This window comes from Macaca mulatta, chromosome 15 (assembly GCF_049350105.2).
Source record: "Macaca mulatta isolate MMU2019108-1 chromosome 15, T2T-MMU8v2.0, whole genome shotgun sequence".
Lineage (NCBI taxonomy): Eukaryota > Metazoa > Chordata > Mammalia > Primates > Cercopithecidae > Macaca > Macaca mulatta.
The window spans coordinates 45,881,488-45,907,884 of record NC_133420.1 but is presented as its reverse complement, the minus strand read 5'-3'; the positions used below and the strand labels follow the sequence as shown (position 1 = coordinate 45,907,884).

At 41.8% G+C, this 26,397-nt stretch overlaps 1 protein-coding gene across 1 annotated transcript in view; it reads left to right on the top strand.

Annotated features, from left to right (window-relative positions):
- HSDL2 (hydroxysteroid dehydrogenase like 2) overlaps nt 1-26,397 on the top strand; it is an 82,511-nt gene that overhangs the window by 18,011 nt on the left and 38,103 nt on the right. The window contains 4 exon segments of the mRNA NM_001199126.2: nt 787-885; nt 4,097-4,211; nt 9,448-9,551; nt 11,504-11,602. Of these exon segments, the coding sequence (NP_001186055.1) occupies nt 787-885; nt 4,097-4,211; nt 9,448-9,551; nt 11,504-11,602 (417 nt within the window).

Here is a 26,397-nt window from a genome sequence, read left to right as displayed (position 1 = left end):
GAGGAATGCATGTGAAGTGTTTATGAGTGAAATGATGTCAGGGATTTGCTTTAAAACACACCAGCAAAAAATAAAATAGGGGAAAGGAAAGATAAACATATTAACTGACAAAACTAACAATCATTGAAGATAGATGATGGGTTCCTATTAGTTTATTATAGCATCTTTACATTTTTGTATACTTTAGAATATTTCCACAATAAAAAGTTTTTTAAAATTACTTTCAACTGGGTGAGGTGACTCATGCCAGTAATCCCAGCACTTTGGGAGGCTAAGGCTGGTGGATCACTTGAGGTCAGGAGTTCCAGACCAGCCTGGGCAACATGGCAAAACCGCGGCTCTACAAAAAATAGAAAAATTAGCCTGGCATGGTGGTGCATGCCTGTAGTCCCAGCTACTTGGAAAGCTGAGGTGGGAGGATCCCTTGAGCCCAGGAGATTGAGGCTGCAGGGAGCCATGTTTGTGCCACTGCACCCGAGCCTGGGCAAGAGAGTGAGACCCTGTCTGAAAAACGAAAACAAACAACAACAACAAAAAACTTCCTTTTTTTTAGCTTTTTAAAAACAGTTACAAAGAAACCGCCACCAAACCTTCGTTTTTGTTTTATAATAGTGTTGGCCTATCTAGTCTGTCCTACTATATGGCAGAGTCACTGGTGGTAAGATAGAGTTATTTATATTGATTTTCCAAACACAGGGTACTTATTTCTTTTGACCGTGATATCGGAATCAAAGGTATAATATTTAAATGCTTTAACGCTTTTTCGTTTTGTATCCTTTATATAAGTTGAAGCAGTTGGAGGGAAGGCCTTGCCGTGTATCGTTGATGTGAGAGATGAACAGCAGATCAGTGATGCAGTGCAGAAAGCCGTCAAGAAATTTGGAGGTAACAACTTCATTCTGAAAAAATTATTGAATATTGGTAAAATAAAGGTATAACTATAATGTTAATTTAAAAATTTGTTTTGATTCTTGAATTTTCTGAGTCATTGGAGAAATAATGTATTTGTTCACGCAGAACATGGTTTAAAAGCATCTGATGAGGCCGGGCGCGGTGGCTCACACCTGTAATCGCAGCACTTCAGGAGGCCGAGGCAGGCAGGTCACTTGAGGTCAGGAGTTTGAGACCTGACCTGGTCAACATGGTGAAACCCCGTCTCCACTAAAAATACAAAAATTAGCTGAGCATGGTGGTGTACGCCTATAATCCCAGCTACTCAGGAGACTGTGATGGGAGAATTGCTTGAACCTGGGAGATGGAGGTTGCAGTGAGCTGAGATTGCACCACTGCATTCCAGCCTGGGTGATAGAGTAAGACTCCATCTCAAAAAAAAGAAAAGAAAAAAAAGTGTAGAATGATAGACTGTGGAGACTGGGAAGAAAGAAGGGATGGAAGAGGGGTGGATGAAGGGAAATTACTTAATGGGTACAATGTTTGCTGTTTGGGTGATGGATACCCTACAATCATGGACACTTCACAATCTATGCATGTGAGAAAATTGCACTTGTACCTTATACATTTATTTTTGAAAAAAATTCTTCTTTTATATGGTTAAATCTCATCTTCACAAAGTCAGTTCCCTCACCATACCAACTAATCAGAATTATATTTTTCTTTCTCTGATTTCTTTTTTTCTTTTCTTTTTTTTTTTTTTTTTTGAGACTGAGTCTTGCTCTTGTCACCCAGGCTGGAGTGTAGTGGCATAATCTTGGCTTACTGCAACCTCTGCCTCCCAGGTTCAAGCAATTCTCCTGCCTCAGCCTCCTGAGTAGCTGGGATTACAGATGCCCGCCACCACGCCCGGCTAATATTTGTATATTTAGTAGAGACAGGTTTCGCCACATTTGCCAGGCTGGTCTCGAACTCCTGACCTCATGATCCACCCACTTCAGCCTCCCAAAGTGCTGGGATTACAGGCGTGAGCCACCATGCCCAGCCTCTCTGATTTCTTAAAACATTCCTTTGATCCTTACCTTGTACTATTTTAGATCTTAGTATTTCTTTTCTCCCCAATTAGTTGAAAAGTTCCTAGAAGAGAGCTGTTGGGGATTGAGCTAAGGCTTTCATGGTATTGTAGTAGTGCACCTAGGCATGTCCAAATCCTGCCTAAACCATTACCACTCTCCCCACTAATGTTCTGGAGGACGATGTGTACATGTGAGGGACAATGGCCAGTGGAAAATGAGGTAATGCTTCAGTGTTAGCAGGGCTGTACTTATAATCCCAGTACAGAGTGCTGTGGGGTGCTGGACTGAAGCACGAGCTTTGGCTCAAGTGGGGCCTCTTCCCTTAAATCCAAAATCTTACCCCTAGCTGGCAGCCTTTCCCAAAGAAATGTGAATGCCTGTGTCAGAAGAGGAGAGAAAATGCAAAATGATGTTTGTCCAACTGATAGGACCCTAATTGTGAAATGTGCCACACTCAACTGCAGGATATTTTATCTAAAATGACTTTACCTAGTAGTAAAAGTGGTTAACTAGTGCCACTTAGGATTTGATGTAATTAGTTTATCCACTAATTTTTGGGGAGGAACTAAGGGGAGAAAGCTGACTTTTCAATTCTCCCATATTCATTCAGTTTTAGTTCTTTTTTTTTTTTTTTTTTTTTTTTTTTTTTTTAAACAGGGTCTAACTCTGTCACCCAGACTGGTGTGCAGTGGCATGATTGTGGCTCACCGCAGCCTTGGCCTCATGGGCTCAGGTGATCCTCCAACCTCAGCCTCCCGAAAAGCTGGGACTATAGGCGCCCACCATCAGGCCTAGCTAATTTTTGTATTTTTAGTAGAGATAGGGTTTCACCATGTTGGCCAGTCTGGTCTCAAACTCCTGACCTCAAGGGATCCACCCGCCTCAGCTTCCCAAAGTGCTGGGGTTACAGGCATGAGCCATTGTCCTTAGGCTTGCGTTTATTATTTAACTTTTAAAAATTGTGGTAAAATACACATAACATAAAATTTACCATCCTATTTTTCAGTGTACAGTTCAGTGACGTCCAAGTTTATTATATTGTTACACAACTATCATTAAGTGCACCTTACAAAGAATAATGAAGACCAGATAGAAACAAATAAAAAATGTTTGACATAGTTTTTGTATTTTACCATTTTCCTTTAATGTTATTTCACTAAGCATATAACTATAAACAAAACTTGTTGCTTATAGGTGGAAGCTAGATAGAATTTGCAGAAATAGTAGTTACTTTGGTTTATTTTTTGTGTGTGTGTGTATGAGTCACTAAAACAAAATTGATCCACTTTGATGATTTGCCTGGGATTGAAACAGTAGGTCTTTCTCTTTTCCCAGTTCTCAGGACCAGAAAGGAGCCTTTCCCTTTAAGTGAGGGGCCTTGGGGGAAGGGAGACTACTATGCTTGGAAGGAGGACAGGCCTTTGAAACTTCATGCTAGAGAGGAAGGAAGACTTTAAGGAATTTGATACAAGGTTTATGGAGACAGGGAGGGACAACCAGGAGGTAAGAGAACAGATAAGAGTGGAAGCTACAAACCACCAAAGACTAAGCCTCCTTTTAGTTTCATGTGGAGCTCTGGCAATTGGCTATGTCTCCATTGTGCTAGAGACAATCATGCAGGTGCTATTTTGAAACAGCTACCAGTCTTGCATTGGTAGTGTTCAGTCATATTATCTAAAAGACGTACAGCCACGCATTGCTTAATGATGGGGATATGTTCTGAGAAAGGCATTATTAGGCGATTTTATGATCGTGTGAACGTAGAGTGTAATTACAGAAACCTAGATAGTCTAGCTGACCACATACCTAGGCTGTATGGCATAGCCTATTGCTTCCAGGCTATAAGCCTGTATAACATGTTACTGTACTGACTACTGTAGGCGTTTGTAACCCAACAGTAAGTATGTATCTGAACATATTTAGACAGAAAAAAGATAAAATAAAAATATAGTGTTATCATTTTAAGGGACCATGTTGCATATATGGTCCATTGTTGACTGAGATGTTAGGTGTGGTACATGACTGTATTTGTCAATCAACTGAGGGTTCAGAAGAGAGTAAATGCTTTTTTGGTGTGTGATAAAAAGTCTTACATTAAAAGGAAATTGATTTTTCAATTTTGAAAACAGGAATTGATATTCTGGTAAATAATGCCAGTGCCATTAGCTTGACCAACACACTGGACACACCTACTAAGAGAGTGGATCTGATGATGAACGTGAACACCAGAGGCACCTACCTTACGTAAGTTTGCAAGAAGAGTTGTGGGGGAAGATGTTGTGGTGTTCTCTCAGGGAACTTACTTAGTTGTAAACAGATTTGAGTCAAATTAACAGTGTAGTTCAAAATCTAGTCAATCCTTATAAAGGCCTAAAAGTCCTTCATTCGGTCAATAGTATTATATTTTATTTTATTATTTTTTTATATATATTTTTTTGAGATGGAGTTTCGTTCTTGTTGCCCAGGCTGGAGTGCAGTGGCACGATCTCAGCTCCCTGCAACCTCTGCCTCCCAGGTTCAAGCGATTCTCCTGCCTCAGCCTCCCGAGTAGCTGGGATTACAGGCGCCCACCACCATACCCAGCCAATTTTTTGTATTTTTAGTAGAGACAGGGTTTCACCATGTTGGCCAGGCTGGTCTTGAACTCCTGACCTCAGGTGATCCACCCACCTTGGCCTCCCAAAGTGCTGGGATTACAGGCATGAGCCACCACACCCGGCCCAATAGTATTTTAAATAGCTTTATTTGGAGCTCCTTTTCTCTATGAATTTAGGAGAGACCTAAGTAGGCTGAGTGCGGTGGCTCACACCTGTAATTTCCACACTTTGGGTGAGGGGAGGATTATTGGAGGCCAGGAGATCGAGACTGGGATGCACAAGATGGCAAGACGCTGTCTCTACAAAAAAAATTTTTTTAAATCAGGCAGGCATAGTGGTGTGTGCCTACTGAGACCGTGGTGGTGGTCTCATTTACTCAGGAGGCTGAGGCAAGAGGATCCCTTGAGCCCAGGAGTTTGAGGCTGCAGTGGGCTATGATCATGCCACTGCACTCCAGCCTGGACAGAGAAAGACTCTGTCTCCAAAGGAAAAAAAAGGACTAAAGGGTAGCTCAAGCATTTTCTCAAATATTTGCATGTGTAAATACTTACATGTATACTCTGTCTTTCATAGGACACAGTCCTTTCATAGAACTGTTTCTGATTACTGAAGCCAGCAATAGTCTTCTTCCTCTGAAAAAGAACGGGAGTTAAATTAAAAAAAAAAAAGGCTTAGGTTTTAGTTATTTAAATAACAGTAAGGTCATTCTCATTATGAATCACACTTTGTTGTAACCAATAAAAAGGCTAACACTTTTTTGGGCTTTGCCGGGGAAATGTAGAATATCAAATGAAAGAACATAGTCCTGATCTGTTCTGGATTCATCAGACAACTCATCTTATTGTCCATTTATTTATTTGTTTATTTACCCTCTGGTTCTATCATTTTCTATGTGAGTATCAGGATACACCAGGGTAGAACTTGCTTCTGTACCTTACGTGTATCTTGTTACACACAGAACAGGTGGTTAGGAGCTCAGACTTTGGAATAAGACTGCTTGGATTCAAATCTTAACACTCACCCTTCATGACTTTCTATTTTGTGACCTTGGACAAGTAACTTAACTTCTTGCAGATTCAGTTTCTTTACTTTTAAAATGGCAATAATAAAGTAGAATGTTATAGGGTTGGTCATGAGGGTTAAATATCTAAGTTATTAAGTTAGAGTCCTGAATTTTTCCCTCAGGTATGTTTTGTTGGGTCTGCAAAACTTGGCCCAGACAGTGTTAAAACAAAATTATTTTCTTGAGTTACCTACATTCAAAGTTTTATTAGTTAGGGCCAGGCAGGGCGGCTCATGCTTGGAATCCCAGCACTTTGGGAGGCTGAGTCAGGCAGGTCACTTGAGCCCAGGAGTTCAAAACCAGCCTAGACAACATGGCAAAACCCTGTCTCTACAAAAAATAGAAAAATTAGCTGAGGATGGTGGCACATGTGCCTGTAGTCCCAGCTACTCAGGAAGCTGAAGTGGGGGGATTGCCTGAATCTGGGAGGTGGACGTCGCTGTGAGCTGAGATCACGCTACTGCGCTCCAGCCTGGGCAACAGAGCGAGACCCTGTCTCAAAAACTTTATTGGTTGCTTATGTTGAAAAAACTAGAAGATTTATATAAAAGTCCAGATTCCTAGCTTTTCTTGAAATGTTAGAAGATCTGGCCACATAGAGAAGCATTACCACATGGCAATAGTTGCTGTAGCTGAGTGGCAGGGTATCAACTACCTCATTAGATGGGGCCAGAGCTCTGTTGTCTTCTGGATGCTGAGGACAGGCTAACAAGTTATATCATTGTGTTTACACTGTTGTTTTTTCTTATATGAAAGAGGAAAGTGAAATATTTCTCATAACCACATCTCTCTGTGAAGTAGGAAAATGAGACTTATGCCAAGAGGGCTGTATATTCAAGTAAAATGGGTGAAAGCTTACTTGTTTGTAGATATGAGGCATATTTCTACAAATTCACTATGTAAGGTATGTCTCTATTGAATGAAACCATATTGAACCCGACCATAGCAAGAATTATGGCAACTGGCTGGGCATGGTGGCTTGTAATCCCAGCACTTTGGGAGGCCAGTGCAGGCAGATCACCTGAGGTCAGGAGTTTAAGACCAGCCAGGCCAACATGGTAGAAACCCTGTCTCTACTAAAAATACAAAAAATTAGCCGGGCATGGTGGTGCGCACCTGTTACTCGACTACTCTGGAGGCTGAGGCAGAAGAATCGCTTGAACCCAGGAGGCAGAGGCTGCCGTAAGCCAAGATCGCACCACTGTACTCCAGCTTGGGCGACAGAGTGAGACTCTGTCTCAAAAAGAAAAAAAGAATTATGGCAAGCGTATAGATTGTAGTGAAAAACTTGAACTAGAAAAGGAATTCATTTTTCAAGAGTTTGTGTTTCTTTTCAAATAAAATAGGCAATGTTGCTATGTGATACTGTCATGGTACTAGAAAAAATTATATGGGAATCAAAATCTTTTACAGCTGGCAACTTTGTGAAATAAGTTCAATTGAAAGTTAAGTATTTGTTTAAACAAATGCTTAAAAATATAAACCTAGCCAGGAATACTATTGCTCAACATGTTAAACTAAGGCTTAGTTAAGGGCATGTTGTGTGAATAAGTTTAATGATTTATGGCAGTTTCTATTGTAGATGATGAAGCCACAGATATACATATACAGGTTGAGTATCCCTGGTTTGAAAATCCCAAATCCAGAATGCTCTGAGATCTGAAACTCTGAGCGCTGACTCAACGCTCAAAAGAAATGTTCATTGGAACATTATGGATTTCAGATTTTTGGAGTAGGGATGTTGAACTGGTTAAGTATAATGCAGATATTTCAGAATGGAATCTGAAACAATTCTGCTCCCAAGCATAAGGGTTACTAAACTTGTACCACACACCTAGGTATATGGCGTCAGGAGAATTTCGAAGTGATTAAAAAGGTTTTAGACTGGGTATTCATGACATGAAATGACTTCTAAGGTATTGACAGATATCTTGGCAAGTTTAAGGTAGATTTGTCAAAACTAGTAATCATAACTAGAGACAGTGCTGTAGTAGTGGTCAGTGTTAACTTTAGACTTATTAAAAATCTAAACAAATGTAGATATATGTTTTGCAGGGGTGCAGAAATTGTTTGTTCATTGTATCATTTGCTAGGAATTGCTCCCTACTAACAAAATTAAAAACATACATGTTTTCTTTCCACAAGATGATCAATACAAGTAAAGCACTGAATTTTATGTAGATTTGTCAAAATTGGTAATCATAACTATGGACTTGACGTTTTAAACTGACATTATGACTGATGTGTACATAAATGTATGAGTCTTTTTGTTTTTTTCCTTGTGAAATTATGTCTTTGGAAAGCCCAGTTGGCAAAAATAATTTAGTCTACTTTCCTGTATTGAGGTCATTTTTCAAAAATGAAAGTGATGTCTTAACCCACATTTTTAGATGTGAAGGTTCAATTAAAAACAAAATAGACCAGGTGGGGTAGCTCCTGCTTGTAATCTCTGCACTTTGGGAGGCCGAGGCGGGTGGATTACTTGAGCCCAGAAGTTCGAGACCAACCTGGGCAACACAGTGAACCCTGTCTCTATTTAAAAAAAAATTAAAGTTAAAATTAAAACTCTTGCACAAAGATTCTGTTCACTATTGAAAGTGCCTACCTTTATAAACAGCTGCGTAAAAAAAAATCCACTAAATAAAATTAAATATTGCTCCCAGTTAAAAGCAGATTGCAATGCCAAATGAAAGACCTCACACTGACCTTTGGGTCAAAGAAAAGTGTCAGAGTTTTGGCCTTCTATGAAAGGTATGTTATAAAATGAAAATTCATAATGAAATATTTCTATTTTGGCCAGGCAGGCGGTGGCTCACACCTGTATTCCCAGCACTTTGGGAGGCTGAGGCGGGTGGATCATGAGGTTGGGAAATCAAGACCATCCTGGCTAACACAGTGAAACCCTATCTCTACTACAAATACAAAAAATTAGCTGGGCGTGGTGGCGGGCGCCTTGTAGTCCCAGCTACTCGGGAGGCTGAGGCAGGAGAATGGCGTGAACCCGGGAGGCGGAGCTTGCAGTGAGCTGAGATCGCGCCACTTCACTCCAGCCTGGGCAACAGAGTGAGACTCTGTCTCAAAAAAAAAAAAAAAGGTGGATTGGCCCGGCATGATGGCTCACGCTTGTAATCCTAGTACTTTGGGAGGCTGAGGTGGGTAGATCACTTGAGTCCAGGAGTTTGAGACAAGCCTGGGCAACATAGCAAGACCCTGTTTCTAAAAAAAAAAAAAAAAAAATTACAAAAACTATCCAGGTAGCTGGGCATGCTGGCACATGCCTGTAGTCCCAGCTACTTAGGAGGCTGAGGTGAGAGGACCGCTTGAGCTGGGGAGGTAGAGGCTACAATGAGATGTGATCATACCACTGCACTCCATCCTGGCAGCAGAGACACCCTGTCTTAAAATTAAAAAAAAAAAAAAGAAAAAGGAGAAGTTAGCTGGTAGCAGTGGTTCACACCTGTAAACCTGTAATCCTGGCACTTCGGGAGGCTGAGGTAGGAGGAGTGCGTGAGTCCAAGGGGTTCAAGACCAGCCTGGGCAACAATGCTAGACCCTATCTCAAAAAAAAAAAAAAAAAAAAATTACAAAAATTAGTGGAGCATGGTGGTGCACACCTGTAGTTCCAGCTACTCGGAAAGCTGAGGCGGGAGGATTGCTTGAGCCCAGGCGCCCAGGAACTCAAGGCTTTAGCAAACTGTGATTGAGCCATGCACTCCAGCCTGGGCAACAGAGTGAGGCCCCGTCTCTTTAAAAAAAAAAAAAAAAAGTGGAGAAATTTAGAAAGCTGTTTAATTTGACTTGTATTTTCTTTTGCTTTCAGATCTAAAGCATGTATTCCTTATTTGAAAAAGAGTAAAGTTGCTCATATCCTCAATATCAGTCCACCACTAAACCTAAATCCAGTTTGGTTCAAAGAGCACTGTGGTAGGTGGTAGGGTGAGGGGATGGTTTGTGCTTAATTTGTTTTGAATTAAATCTGTGTATGTCTGATGTAATCACAATCTGCACATAACAATCAGCATTGAATTTTCTATGCCAAATCATTAAGTGGCATTTGGAAAGCAGATTCTTAATCTTTTATCTGTAATTTAAAAAACTGAGGCATAATTTACATTCAATAAAATGCCCAGCTCTTAATGGTTCAGTTTGATGAATTTTGAGAAATGTATATAACCAACATCCAAATCAAGATACAGATTTTTACCATTTCAGAAAGCTCTTTCATTTCCCAATGAGTGTGTTTTACTGTGTGTAATTTATTCATCTATAAAGTTGGTTAAAAACTATCTATGGGATACTTTATTTTTCTTAGCCAGGTATGCACCTGTAGTCCTAGCTACTTGGGAGGCTGAGGTGGGAGGATCGCTTGAGCCCAGGAGTTTGAGGCTGCAGTGAGCTATGATCATGGTATGCACTCCCGCCTGGGTGACAGAGAGAGACCCTGACTCAAAAAAAAAACAAACACGACCAAAAAAAAAAAAAAAAAACTATTACCTTTCATAGCATACCAATGGTTTAAGGTAAATATGCTAAGCAACAAGATTTACGTATAGGTGCCTCCTTTAAAATAGTTGTACCAAACACTTAGTTTTTATTTCAGCACAATTCACTAACATTTGGAAAGGCACTTGGAATGGGAACCCACAGAGCAAAACTGAAAGTTGTTTCGCTTTAATTGACTAGGTTAAATACATTTGCAGCCTTTTGTAATGATTGTTTTACTAGCAGCAGTTTCCCTTTAAATAAACACTTTCATACTTAAAAAAAAAAAAAAGAGTCCAGACATGGTGGTTCAGATCTGTAATCCCAGCACTTTGGGAAGCCGAGGCAGGCAGATCACTTGAGGCCAGGAGTTTGAGACCAGCCTGGCCAACATAGTGAAGCTCCATCTCTACTAAAAATACAAAAATTAGCTGGGCATGGTGGCGCACACCTGTAATCCCAGCTGCTCAGAGGCTGAGGCACAAGAATCACTTGAACCAGGGAGGTGGAGTTTGCAGTGAGCCAAGATCACACCACTGTGCTCTAGCCTGGACAACAGAGTGAAACTGCGTCTCAAAAAAAAAAAAAAAAAAAAAAAAAAAGGTGTAACATATTAAGAAATAATAATGTAATTTACCCTTATAGTATTAAGAAAAATGAAAGTTTATTACTGTCACTTTTATTTTAATCAAATATTAGGAGGGAAATATATAAAACGATTTCATCTCTGTTCACTTCTATAAAAACTGTTCTTTAGAAAATAGTACATTTAAAAGTTATATTTTATATTATTGAAAAGAATTCTCAAAAATATATCAGGGAGGCTGAGTGTGGTGGCTCATACCTGTAATCCCAGCACTTTGGGAGACCAAGGCAGATGGATTGCTTGAGCCCAGGAGTTCAAGACCAGGCTAGACAACATGGCAAAGCCCTGTCTCTACAACAAATTGAAAAATTAGTCAGGCTTGGTGGCACGTGCCCATAGTCCCAGCTACTTGGGAGGCTGAGGTGGGAGGGTCGCTTGAGCCCAGGAGGTAGAGGCTGCAGTGAGTCATGATTACACCACTGCACTCCAGCCCAAGTGATAGAGTGAGACCTTGTCTCAAAAAAAAAAAAGAATATGTGTATACATATGTATATATGTATGTGTGTCTGTATACATGTGTGTATTACTGTTTTCTTCCTGATATATATCTGTGTGTGGATATGTTGTATGTATATACATGTATATACATATATGTATACACACACATATACACATATATATGTATATACATACATACACACATATATCGGGAAGAAAATAGTAATAGAAAAATTGGTTATTTCTACTCACAAGTTAATCAAATTAATTTCTTTTATAATTAGATTATTATTTTTTGTGCTTCTTTCAGCTTATACCATTGCTAAGTATGGTATGTCTATGTATGTGCTTGGAATGGCAGAAGAATTTAAAGGTGAAATTGCAGTCAATGCATTATGGCCTAAAACAGGTATGTATTTTTAAAAACTTCATTTGGTAGATTTTCATGTATTGTCCCTGACACTTATTATTTTTTTGATCCAGGGTGGAGTGCAGTGGTGTGATCTCGGCTCACTGCAACCTCTGCCTCCCGGGTTCCAGCAGTTCTTGTGCCTCAGCCTCCCAAGCAGCCGGTCTCAATCCCTTGACCTCGTGATCTGCCAGCCTCGGCCTCCCAAAGTGCTGGGATTACAGGTGTGAGCCACTGTGCCCGGCCTCTTCATTACATTTTTAAAATTTTTTTTGTATTTTTTTTTAGTAGAAAGGGGGTTTTGCCATGTTTGCCAGGCTGGTCTTGAACTTCTTGCCTCAAGTGATACAGCCTCCTCGGCCTCCCAAAGTGCTGGAATTACAGGCATGAGCCACTGCGCCAGCCTCATTACATTTTTTAAAACACTTCTAGGCCGGGCGCGGTGGCTCACGCCTGTAATCCCAGCACTTTGGGAGACGAAGGCGGGCGGATCACAAGGTCAGGAGATTGAGACTATCCTGGCTAACACGGTGAAACCCCGTCTCTACTAAAAATACAAAAAATAGCTGGGCATGGTGGCGGGTGCCTGTAGTCCCAGCTGCTCAGGAGGCTGAGGCAGGAGAATGGCATGAAACTGGGAGACTGAGCTTGCAGTGAGCCGAGATCGCACCACTGCACTCCAGCCTGGGAGACAGTAAAACTCCGTCTTGGGAAAAAAACCACAAAAACAAAGAAAAATCACTTCTACTGATGGCAAATTGGAATCTTTTTCACTGAATTTGCCGGCAGAGGGGGTTTCTAGGAAGATGACTACTGGAAGTCATGTCCCTGCTATCCCTTCCGTTCCCCTGATTGGAGCAGCTGCTACGGTGGTGGGCAGGTAGGACTAGGAAGGAAGGAGTAGGACTTGATTCTGTAAGAGAAGGAACTTGAGAAGCTTGTGAAAGACTGTTCTCTCTGAGCTAGAGGACAGAATGGAGCCAGGGCAGAGAACTTGAGAAAGAACAGATACTCAGAAGTTCCTGGAGAGGGCTTTGACCATGGAGATCTGAGGACTCAACGGGGTGGCTCAACAGGCAAGGTAAGTATTTCCTATCCTTGAGGTGTGGAAGTGAGGAGACCTTAGAGACTTCATCAAGTCCCAAAATAGATTCAGTGACTACTATATCTGATATGATAACTTACTACTGCTGGCAACGCTGGCATCGTTTAAACTATCCTGGTGACAGAGCGAGACTGTCTCAAAAAAAAAAAGCTACATAAGGGTGAACAGTGCTATGAGGAAACAAAGAAAAATGGTAGTACAACTAAGAGGACCCAATATCCAGACACAGAAAAAATAAACAGAATACCCAGAATAGTAGTTTTCAGTGAAATAAAACTGCTAAAGAAACAGAAAATACCTCAGTTCAAAAAGAAAAATCATAACATAAGAGATTGAATTATAGTATGAAAAATGCTTTCTGGAACTAAAAATAGATTGTGTTTTTAAAATACATAATGGGCCGGGTGCGGTGGCTCATGCCTGTAATCCCAGCACTTTGGGAGGCCCAGACGGGCAGATCACGAGGTCAGGAGATTGAGACCATCCTGGCTAACACGGTGACACCCCGTCTCTACTAAAAACACAAAAAATTAGCCGGGCGTGGTGTCGGGCGCCTGTAGTCCCAGCTACTCGGGAGGCTGAGGCAGGAGAATGGCGTGAGCCCGGGAGGCGGAGCTTGCAGTAAGTCGAGATGGCGCCACTGCACTCCAGCCTGGGCGACAGAGCGAGACTCCGTCTCAAAAAACAAACAAACAAAAAAAACAAATAAAATACATATATGTATATAGTAGTTGAAGGGTTGGATGTTGAGTAACACCTGAGTAAGCAGCTTGGATAGTCTACTGCAAGAAATATCTCAGAAGAGCAAAAACACCCTGAAGAAAATGGAGAGAGGCTTAGAGGACACATCCAGGGAACTTCACATGCAAATATCAGAAGTCCCAGAAGGATATCTGGAAAGAGAACAAATAGAGGAGAAACAATAATTGAATGACTAATAGGAAACAATTCCCTTGAGCAGAAGAAAGACCGATATGGATGTAGACTAAAAGGTTGACCAGATTTGAGGCTGAATTTATGAGGGGGAGAAAGACATCTGGGAGAACTTCAGAATTTCAAGGATAAAAAAATCTTCCAAGCCTTCAGGCAGAATATATGTTACTTACAAAGGAAAAAGATTGCAGACTCTTTTATCTTCAATGCCAGAAACTAGAAGGCAGTGGAATAACATCTGTACGTTACTGATGGAAAGGGATTCAGCCAAGATAGTTATTTATTGACAAGATGAAGGGAAGATATGTGGATATGCTACCACACTTGAGAAGAGTCTTATAGAAAGGGCTGTTAACCAAGCAGCAAATCTGTCAGAACAGAGAGTTTTCAAGATAGGAGTCAGAAAAAAAGAGGAGAGAAAATAATGGCTAGCAAATAAACCTGTAGTATATTTAATATATGGTCAAATGTACATGGATTACCTAGAATAACTGGGAATATGAAATACAGGTACCAAATATCAACTCTCTACATTGAAGAGATAGGAGAAGAGAAAAGTTTAATACTTGTCTGTAGTATAGGCGCCTGCCGCTGTGCCCGGCTAAATTTTGACTACACTGTCTTCAAAACCTAGATTTTGGGGAAGAGGGAAATGTGGAAGTCATTGAATTCTTTTCTTTTCTTTCTTTTTTTTTTTTTTTTTTTTGAGACGAGTTTTGTTCTTGTCACCCAGGCTGGAGTGCAGTGGCACAATCTTGGCTCACTGCAACCTCTGCTTCCCGAGTAGCTAGGACTACAGGCATGCACTATCACGCCCAGCAAATTTTGGTATTTTTAATAGAGAGGGGGTTTCACCATGTTGGCCAGACTGGTCTCAAACTCCTGACCTCAGGTGATCCACCTGCCTCGGCCTCCCAAAGTGCTGGGATTACAGGCATGAGCCACTGCACCAGGCCAGAAGTCACTGAATTCTGAAGGACTCATATGAGCATGGGAAGATTAGGGAAGGGAACGCTTTCTCACCGTCTCGTTTTGAGGCAGCTACAATTCTAGATAGTGTCTTTGTTGTTGTTGTTTGTTTGTTTTTTGAGACAGTCTCACTCTGTTGCCTAGGCTGGAGTGCAGTGGCGCAGTCGGCTCACTGCAACCTCTGCCTCTGAGGCTCAAGTGATTCTTGTGCCTCAGTCTCCCAAATGGCTGGGATTACAGGCACTCGCCACCATGCCCAGCTAATTTTTGTATTTTTAGTAGAGATAGGGTTTCACCATGTTGGCCGGGCTGGTCTTGAACTCCTGAACTCAGATGATCCTCCTGCCTTGGCCTCCCAAAGTGCTGGGATTATAGGCATGAGCCACCACACACACCCGCCCTAGATGGTATCTTTTAAAAAAATTATATTTTCTGTTTGGTGCTAGGGTGTAGAAATGTTTTTGCATTTAAACATTATAGGCAGCTATCTTTCTAAACTTTCTTGTTGAGTCTAATAATTTAGAGTCTCTTGGATTTTCTGTGCAGGTAATCATATAATCTATAATAACATTCCAATTCTTATGTCCTTGGTTTCTTTTTTTCTTGCTTTACTGCACTCTCTTCTCTCCTTCTCTCTAGCCTTCACTAGTAGTTTTCTCTTGACTTATTGAGAGCCCAGCAGTGCTTTTAAAAAATGCTTATTGCTTATTTATAGTTTTATTGTAATGAGACAGCCCTTTAGAGTTTATAAGTCATCATATAGTTGATACATGAACAATGCGGTGTTAGGGATGCCAGCCCCCAGCAGCGAAAAAAAGAAAACGTATTTCCAGAAGCAGAAGACTAGTCCTATCCATTTTTAGTTAGATATATTACTAGATATTTTATATATATATATATATTTTTTTTTGAGATGGAGTCTTGCTGTGTCTCCCAGGCTGGAGTGCAGTGGCGTGATCTCAGCTCACTGCAAGCTCCACCGCCTCCCGGGTTCACGCCATTCTCCTGCCTCAGCCTCCCGAGAAGCTGGAACTACAGGCGCCCGCCACCACGCCCGGCTAATTTTTTTTTGTATTTTTAGTAGAGATGGGGTTTGACCGTGTTTGCCAGGATGGTCTCGATCTCCTAACCTTGTGATCCACCCGCCTCGGCCTCCCAAAGTGCTGGTATTACAGGCGTGAGCCACCGCACCCAGCCAATATTTTATATTTTTATTGTTTTCAATATATTTTCTTTTTTTTTTTTTTTTTTTGAGACGGAGTCTCGCTCTGTCTATATATAAATATAAAAATGATATATCTTTATTACAAATATACTAGTAAACTGAACTCTCTTATTAGTACTAAAAAGTTTTCTGCAGATTCTCCTAGTTTTTTTAGGTTTAAAGTCTTATCACAAAAAGTGACAATTGTGTTTCTGCCTTTTCCTTATATGTTAAATTATGTTTCCTTTTCTTATTAGATTAGCTAATCCTTTTAGAACAATGTTGAATAGTAACAATGATGGGACGTATATTTGTTGTGTTCTTGTCAATAATGGGAAGGCTTTTCTTTTCATCATTATATATACACAGTTTCTTCCCTTTTTTTTAACTTCAGTTCTTGCATCCTTTCTACTACTTAATGCTGTGTTAGTATTAAATGTGATAGTTAAGGCATTAAGGTCTTACTTGATTTGCTGGAAATTTTTGTGTAATGTTCCTATCTACCAAGTGGACTTGGTAAGTTGGTAACTTATACTGAACTACCATAAAATCTCCATGTAAGTTTTTAAATGCTTAATAAAATTGAAATATTACTTTTTAGTCATATCTCAAACTTGGAACTATTGGAGAATTAAGCAGTAACATATTGTTTCTGCCGTTAGTGGTTTACAAATTTTTTTAGGGCAAATAAATCATATAAATATAATGCAGCCAGAGAGGTAATCTACCTAGATGCTCTTCAAATGTTTGAACTCTTGATTGTAAAGTTGCAAATAGGCTTCCATAATCTATTAATTATGGAAATTAGTTCCATCTGTATCTTCTCTTCTGTGAGAGCCTTTGAGCTTTCATATTCTCGGTGTCACATTTTGTTAATTTTCTTTTTAGCACACTTATTCTGTATTCCAGATTCTCAATTAACCATATAATATAGTTCAGGTAAAGAAATGATAGAACTGATTTTTATTTATTTATTTTGAGATAAGATCTTGCCCTGTTACCCAGACTGGAGTGCAATGGCATGATCACAGCTCACTGCAGCCTTGACCTCCTGGGCTCAAGCCATCTTCCTGCCTCAACCTCCTAAATAGCTAGGACCACAGGCACATACCACCATGCCCAGCTGGTTTTTTAGTTTTTTTTTTTTTTTTTTTTTTTTTTTGTGGAGATGGGTTCTTGCCATGTTATCCAGGTTGGTCTCGAACTCCTGGGCTCAGGAAACCCTTGCACCTCGGCTTCCTAAATTGTTGGGATTACAGGTGTGAGCTACTGTGCCCTGCCAGAACTAATTTTGATAAAATATCCAAACGTCACATTAGTATTTAAAATTACTCAGTTTCTCTTTGCTTCTTTGGGCTTGTGGCACTCTGGCCACCCCCATCTGGCTGTGATAGCCTCTATAGTCCATGGGCTGGCACTTTGCTCATCTTTTAAAGTTTCTTTTCCTACCCAATCCCCACTTTCTGGTAAGGCTTTTTTTTTTTTTTTTTTGAGACAGAGTCTTGCTCTGTCACCCAGGCTGGAGTGCAGTGGCATGATCTCAGCTCACTGCAACCTCCGTCTCCCGGGTTCAAGCGATTCTCATGCCTCAACCTCCCAAGTAGCCGGGACTTCAGGAGCCTTTTACCATGCCTGGCTAATTTTTGTAATTTTAGTAGAGATGGGGTTGCGCCATTTTGACCAGGCTAGTCTCAAACTCCTGACCTCAGGTGATCCACCCGCTTTGGTCTCCCAAAGTGCTGGGATTATAGGCATGAGCCACCACTCTCTGCCCTGGTAAGGTTTCTCTGAGGTCTGTTAGGTGTACATCCTGCAGCTTATTGGTTTAAAATGTACTAGCCTTTGGTGTAGTCTCTTTGGGGCTGATTGGGAGAAAGAAAAATCAATAGTGCAACTGTTTTGATACTGAATATTGACAAGTGTCTTTATGAACTAAAGAACCAGTCCCTCGAAAAAATAAAAATAAAATAATTCAGTTTCTGTATTGCACATATTCTTCTTAGCTGTGTGAGCTGCAGTAGCTGTCTGTACCTAGTTTCCCCTTATATAAAATTCAGTATTATAAATAACCTCTAAAGCCCTTTGTTGCATATTTTTCAAACTTTTACTTATGAAAAAAGTCAAACATATGTACAAACATGTATACAAGTAGGGAGACTAGTACATCATGTACAATTCCGCTTCAGCGATTTCACCACATGGCCAATCTAGTTTTATCGGCCCTCCCACCTCCATCTCCCTTTAAACCCACTTCTTTTTTTGTTGTTGTTGTTGTTGAGACAGAGTCTCGCTCTGTCACCCAAGCTGGAGTGCAGTAGCCGGATCTCAGCTCACTGCAAGCTCTGCCTCCCGGGTTTATGCCATTCTCCTGCCTCAGCCTCCCAAGTAGCTGGGACTACAGGTGCCCGCCACCTCGCCGGGCTAGTTTTTTGTATTTTTTTTTTAGTAGAGACGGGGTTTCACCGTGTTAGCCAGGATGGTCCCGATCTCCTGACCTCGTGATCCGCCCGTCTCGGCCTCCCAAAGTGCTGGGATTACAGGCTTGAGCCACCGCGCCCAGCCTTAAACCCACTTCTAACCTCACCAGATTATTATATTATTAATTAATTAATTATTTTTTCGAGACAGAGTCTCACTCTGTCACCCAGGCTGGAGTGCAGTGGCACGATCTCAGCCCACTGCAGCCTCCACCTCCCAGGTTTAAGTGATTCTCCTGCTCCAGCCTCCAGAGTAGCTGGGATTATAGGCGCCCGCCACTGTGCCCGGCTAATTTTTGTATCTTTAGTAGAGAGGGTGTTTTGCCATGTTGGCCAGGCTGGTCTCGAACTCCTGACCTCAAGTGATCCACCCACCTCGGCCGCCCAAAGTGCTGGGATTACAGGTGTGAGCCACTGTGCCTGGCCCTCACCGCATTATTTTTAAGCAGATCTCAATCATAGCATCATTTCATCTGTATATACTTCAATATGCATTTTTAAATGATTAGGGCTCTTTAAAAAGGCAAAATTATTATCATAGCTAACAAACATACCTTAATACCATCTAATATCTAGTCAGTGTTCAAATTCCCTCAAGGGTCTCATAAATGTTTTCTTTGCAGTTGGTTTATTTACATCAGGATCTAAATTGTTCCATACATTGCATTTGTTTGATAAGTCTCAAGTTTTTTTTTTTTTGTTTTTTTTTTTTTTTTTTGAGATGGAGTCTTGCTCTGTCACTCAGTCTGGAGTGCAGTGGCCGGATCTCAGCTCACTGCAAGCTCCGCCTCTCGGGTTCATGCCATTCTCCTTCCTCAGCCTCCCAAGTAGCTGGGACTACAGGCGCCTGCCACCACGCCCGGCTAATTTTTTGTATTTTTAATAGAGACAGCATTTCACATTATTAGCCAGGATGGTCTTGATCTCCTGACCTCGTGATCCACCTGCCTCAGCCTCCCAAAGTGCTGGGATTACAGGCGTGAGCCACCGCGCCCGGCCAGTCTCAAGTGTTTTTAATCTAAAGCAGTTACACTCATTTTTTTTTCTTGCCACTTATTTCTTGAAAAACCAGGTTGTTTATCTTACAGGATTTCTGTCATTCCAGATTTTCCTGATTCTCCCAGTCGTATCATTTAACGTCTTTCTGTATCCTCTAAGGACCCTTATATTAGTATATTATTTCCATTCTTCTTTCTTCTGGCATTATTTTGTTTATTCATTCATCATCCAACAACTATTGATTGGATGGTTATCATGCAGTAGACATGGGTACTGGGGATACTTCTTTGGCCTTTTTACCTAGTGTATGTCTAGGTTGGTAGAAGTTAGGTTTTAAAAGCATATTTAATCCAGCATTTATGCAAAGTATTATTAAAGCCCTGGTGGTGCTCTTGAACTGAACTGCCACATATAGCTGTGTGAAACATATCCAGAGTTCTAGTTTAGGAATAAATGAAGGATTTCTTTTCATTGTTGCTTCCTGTCTGCTATGTACTAGATAAAGGGAGTTCCCCAGCTCCAAGCAGTACTGAAAATTCTATGGCCTGTGGTGTAGATGAGGGGAAACAAGGGGTTATGGGTGAGAATTTACCGAGTACTGGGGCATGCTGCCGAGGTAACTCTTAGGAATATTTGAGGGTTGCAGCCAGTTTTCCAATCACCATCTTTTTCTTCTAAGTAGTCCAGGAATCAATTTGGTTAAATTCCTTTCTTCTGCAATTTGGCCAACACTCCTTTCTTTCCTGGTCCCCACTGTGGGACCAAAACCATGTTTTATTGCTTCTTTGTTTCCTTTATGTTTCTGTAGCAGATAATTCTTTTAAGATTTTCAGAAGAGTGATGTTTTTCGCAGTGGGGAAAAAGAGAGTGAAAAAGGCACTTCTTCAATATTTCTCAAACTGTATGTCAAGACTCATTGGTGAGTCATGAAATCAATTTAGTGAGGCATGAAATCAATTTAGTGGATTGTGAAATTGATTTAGTGAGTAGCAGCCAGAGTTGTTTTGTTGTGTTTTTTTTTATTATTATTATTTCTAGTGGAATCGAATAGAAAATATTAGAGTGCATTGCACAGAGGAAGGGTCAGTATTGTTTCATAAGCTTTTGTTTCATATATAAGTGTCATATATGAAAATGTTACCTATTATGGGTCACAGCCAAAAAAATTAAAAGCTCACAGTTTATCGTGTCTCTCTTTTTCAACTTCTTTGCCTTTTCTCACCCTATCTCAATCACCCTCCCTCACATCATTGTTGTCATGAAAGTTGATATAGAGAGTTAGGAAGTATAGTTAGAAAGGGAAGTCTCTTAGGTAACAAAGTTCTAACACATTATTTTCCCTCTTTGTACCTCCCTTATATTACTTGTCACTTTCTCTTTTTTTATTTTTGAGACAGTCTCGCTCTGTTGCCCAGGCTGCAGTGCAGTGGCGCGATCTTGGCTCACTGCAACCTCTGCCTCCCGGGTTCAAGCGATTCTCAGGCCACAGCCTCCCAAGTAGCTGGGATTTCAGGCGCACGCCACCACGCCCAGCTAATTTTTGTATTTTTAGTAGAGATAGGGTTTCACCATGTTGGCCAGGCTGATCTTAAAGTCCTGAGCTTAGGAGATCTGCCCGTCTCAGCCTCCAAAAGTACGGGGATTACAGGCATGAGCCACTGTGCGCAGCTGACTTCTCACTTTACATTCGTTCATTTCCGAAACGTTCATTCTTACATGCCAGGCACAGTTCTCTGCACTATTCACTTGTTACGCATTTGACAGATAATTTATTAACTGTCTACTTGGTGCAAGGCAAGGCCACGTGGGTACTAAGATGAATGTGACACAATCCCTACTCTCAAAGAGTTTACCATTTAGTATGGGAGATTTAAGAGTTTGTTACCACCACTTGTACTTTGTCCTCCCCCCACTTTCCTTTATTTCCGCACCTGTAGGTCTTTGGGATCCTGGGGTAACAAAGTCAGAAAAAGCCTTCTTTGACTCTTAAGAATTTTAAATTTTATTCATACAATAAACATTCATTGGACCCTTATTTTGTGCCAAGCTGTGTTCTGTTTGCTGAAGATACATCAGAGATCAAAAGAGATAACAATCTCTGTCCTTATGGAACTTACAGTCTAATTGGGAGAGATACAACAGACAACATGATAAATGGCAAAGTATATAGTATGCTAGAAGGTAACATGTTATGAAAAATAGAACAAAGGAAGGGGGATTGGAGTCTCAGCCATTGAGGAAGGAAGGTGGTAATTTAAATAGGGTAGAAGGGTTTGGCATTAGGCCAGGAGCAGTGGCTCCTGCTTGTAATCCCAACGCTTTGGGAGGCCAAAGCAGACCGATCGCTGGAGCCCAGGAGTTCGAGACCAACCTGAGCAACATGGCAGAACTCCGTCTTTACAAAAAGTAGCAGGGTGTGGTGGTGTGTGCCTGTCGTCCCAACTACTCAGGGGGCTGAGGCAGGAGGATCACCTGAGCCTTAGGAGTTCAAGGCTGCAGTGAGCCATGATCGTACCACTGCACTTCAGCCTGGGCAACAGAGTGAAACCCTGTCTCAAAGAAAAAGAAAGAAAAGAGATGTTTGGTCTTTCTGAGAGTGCCAAGCCCTAACTATCAGACCACCAGGGAAGGTAGGTTTGGCCTTTCTGAGAAGGTGACATTTGAGCATAGACTTTGACATTTGAGCATATGGTTAGTCTTAGGGGTAATACGGTTAGCCAAAGCTTATCTGAGGGAAAACCTGCAAGGCAGAGGAAGCAGCAGTGGATAGGTCCTGTGGACTAGTATGACTGGCATGATGCAAGAGCAGGGAGAAGACCAGTGTCGCCAGAGTGAGGGGAGAGGAGTAGAAAATGAGATGATGTCCATAAGGAAATGGGGGTCAGATGTTATAGGCCCTTGCCAAGACTTGGTCTTAGATTACTCTGGGTGAAATGAGGAGCTGTTTCAGGATTTCAAGCAGAGAAGGGACCTGATCAAACCTAAATGTTTAAAAAACCTCTCTGGCTGTTCTGATGAGCCTTGATTCCTTTTTTTTTTTTTTTTTTTGAGACGGAGTCTCACTCAGTCACCCAGGCTGGAGTACAGTGGCATGATCTCGGCTCACTGCAAGCTCTGCCTACTGGGTTCACGCCATTCTCCTGCCTCAGCCTCCCGAGTAGCTGGGACTACAGGTGCTGGCCACCTCGCCCGGCTAATTTTTTGTATTTTTAGTAGAGATGGGGTTTCACCGTGTTAGCCAAGATGGTCTCGATCTCCTGACCTCGTGATCCACCCGTTTCAACCTCCCAAAGTGCTGGGATTACAGGCGTCAACCACCGTGCTCAGCCAAGCCTAGATTCTTGAGAGGCAAAGGGGGGAACAGTTGGGAGGCTATTGCAGGAAGTGAGGCACAGATTTTGGTGGCTGTGACCAGGATGACAGCAGTAAAGGTGGTGGAGAGTGGCCAGATTCTGATATATTTTCAAGGTAGAACCAACAATATCTGCTGATGGATTGCCTTTGGGACGTGAGAGAAAGAGTCAAGGGTGACTCCAAGATTTCTGGAAAATAGCCAGGTGCGGTGGCTCACATCTGTAATCCCAGCACTTTGGGGAGGCCCAGGTGGATGAATCACCTGAGGTCAAGAGTTCAAGACCAGCCTGGCCAACATGGTGAAACCTCATCTCTACTAAAAATACAAAAAATTAGCCTGGCTTAGTGATGCGTGCCTGTAGTCCCATCCACTCAGGAGGCTGAGGCAGGAGAATTGCTTGAACCTGGGAGGTGGAGGTTACAGTGAGCTGAGATCACGCCAGTGCACTCCAGCCTGGGTGAGAGAGTGAGACTCCAACTCAAAAAAAAAAAAAAATTAAATTAAAAAAATAAAGATTTCTGGCTTGAGTTACTAGGACGGTGGAGACTATCTCCATCTCAGGAATTGAGATGGAGAAAGCTGCACGTAGAGCAGATGGAGGGCAAGCTTAGGAATTCAGTGTGGGGTGTTGTGTTTGAACACCCAAGCGGGGACAGTCATTAGACAGCAGGGCTTGTGAATAGGGGTCAGGAGAGTGGTCCAGGCTGGAGATAAAAATCTGTGGGTTATCAACATATAGAAGGCATTAAAAGCCACAAAACTACATGATACCATCTAGGCAGTGAGAAGAAGAGAAAGGACCATTGCCCATTTCAACATTGAAAGGTTGGCAAGAAGAGGAAGACCCACATAGGAGAGTAAAGTAGGAAGAAACCCAGAGGAGATGAAAGCTGGCTGAAGAAACTGTTCCAAGGAGAATGGGGAGTGATACAGTTTGGATGTTGTCTCCACCTAAATCTCATGTCAAAATGTCATCCCCAGTGTTGGAGGTGGGGTCTGGTGGGAGCTGATTGGATCATGGGGACAGCTTTCTCATGAACGGTTTAGCACCATCCTCCTTGGTACTGCCCTCACCATAGTGAGCAAGTTCTTATCTGGTTTTTAAAAGTATGTAGCACACCCCCTCGCTCTCTTGTTCCTCCTTTAGCCATGTGATGTGCCTGCTCCTTCTTCACCTTCCGCCATGAGTACAAGCTCCCCAAGGCCTCCCCAGAAGCCAAGTGATGTTGGAGCCATGCTTGTACAGCATGCAGAACTGTGAGCCACTTAAACCTCTTTTAAAAATTACCCAGTCTTGGCCGGGCGAGGTGGCTCAAGCCTGTAATCCCAGCACTTTGGGAGGCCGAGACGGGCGGATCACGAGGTCAGGAGATCGAGACCATCCTGGCTAACACAGTGAAACCCCGTCTCTACTAAAAATACAAAAAAAAAAACTTAGCCGGGCGAGGTGGCAGGCGCCTGTAGTCCCAGCTACTCGGGAGGCTGACGCAGGAGAATGGCGTGAACCCGGGAGGCGGAGCTTGCAGTGAGCTGAGATCCGGCCACTGCACTCCAGCCTGGGCGACAGAGCGAGACTCCGTCTCAAAAAAAAAAAAAAAAAAAAAAAAAAATTACCCAGTCTCAGGTATTTCTTTTTTTTTCTTTTTCTTTTTTTTTTTTTGAGACGGAGTCTTACTCTGTTGCCCAGGCTGGACTGGAGCGCAGTGGCTCGATCTCAGCTCACTGCAACCTCTGCCTCCCAGGTTCAGGTGATTCTCCTGCCTCAGCCTCCCGAGTAGCTGGGATTACAGGCGTGCGCCACCACACCTGGCTAAGTTTTTTGTATTATTAGTAGAGATGGGGTTTCACCATGTTGGCTAGGCTGGTCTTGAACTCCTGACCTCAAGTGATCCACCCACCTCGGCCTCCCAAAGTGCTGGGATTACAGCCGTGCCCAGCCTAGGTATTTCTTTATAGTAATGCGAGAACAGACTAATATAGGGAGTGATCAATTGTGTCAGATTATGCTGATAGTTCTTACAAAATGGGACTGATCATCGGGTTTAGTAGTCTGTACATCTTCACATCACTTACAGCATTTGTAATTATTAATTTATGATTATGGTTATTTAATGTCTTCTTTACTAGAATGAAAACTTCTTGAGGATAGGGACAGTGTTTGCTTTGTTCGTTTTATTGTAGTCATTGTAGATAAATATTTGATGACATTCAATAAATATTTGATGAGTGAGTAAATGAGTGAATGAATGTGCAATATGATTACCTTCTGCCTGGCTCCAAAATATTGTGGACAAAGCTTATATAACAGGCAGAATGTTCTGTATCAGGGAATATAGAGGGCATTATCAGGATCAGCAGGAAAAATCAGCTCATTGCTGAGATCTTTGCTTTAGCTTCAAGATATTCATTTTAGAAGGTTTACTAGACATCTTGGAGCCAGTGATGTTACTTGGTGCTAGACTTGATGACACACTAAATCCAATTTACAGTCATGTTCCTTGTGGTGCATGGTATGATGAATTATGTACTGGGTATTGTTTTTTATTTTTTATTTTTTGAGACAGAATCTTGCTCTGTCACCCAGGCTGGAATGCAGTGGCGCCATCTTGGCTCACTGAAACCTCTGACTCCTGAGTTCAAGTGATTCTCCTGCCTCAGCCTCCCAAGTAGGTGGGACTACAGGCACGCACCACCACGCCCAGCTAATTTTTGTATTTTTTTTTTTTTTTAGTACAGACAGGGGTTTTACCACATTGGCGAGGGTGCTCTGGAACTCCTGACCTCAAGTGATCCACCCTCCTCGGCCTCTCAAAGTGCTGGGATTACAGGTGTGATCCACCGTGCCTGGCCTACAGGGTGCTTTTGAGACATAGTAGCTCAGGATAAATGATCAGAGAGGTAGATTTTCAAAAGTAGGTAAACAATTGAAAAGAGATCTCAAGGGGATGTTGGAATGTTTCAGAAAGGAGAACTGGGAAAGACATTTCTCAGCAGAGGGAGCGATGCATGCAAAGATTGCAGTTTGGGAAAATACTGTCTGTGCGGTGGAACTACAAGGCTGGTGTATGTATGATAGGGTGTGGGCTTGTTATTTCCTACTGAACTTGAGCAACTCAAGTTGTGCAGGTTGACTGGAATGTTGGGTGAGTGTGAGGGTGTGGGGAAGATGGATGAGATGGATGGTCTTGTCTGCCAAGTTTAGGAGCTTGAGTTGTAACCTATATTCAGTGGAGAGCCACTGAAGACTTAAAAGCAGAAGATTAATAATAAACTAGGGAAAATAGTAGCACTGAAGTAATATGGTTGTTGATGAGGTTTAGGAAGTTTAATCTGGCATCTGAATATAGGATGGCTTGCAAGATTATAGAGAGAAGAGGCAGGAAAGCTAGCTAGAATATTACATTATTCATGAGTGAGGCAATGAAAATGGAGGGGTGAAAATGGACTTGAGAGGGTGGCCAGGCTCTTGGCTGTTTGTGAGGCCTCTATTTAAAGGAAAACACGCATCTCCTCATCTTAGATGACAGCGTAGAGTGACTCTCTTTATGTCAGCTGGAACCAGAAGTAATCTCCCAACATTATTGCCTTTCAAGAAAAAAGAGATTTATTGTGCTTAACGGAGTGAGTACAGTGTAACATATATTATCCTCAATCACAGCAGTGTCCTGGTCTGCCGCTTGGCTTTTCAGCTGCGTGCTCTTCTCAACAACACTGACTTCATTGCTCCTCCTGGGTTTAGCACTTTCACCCTGC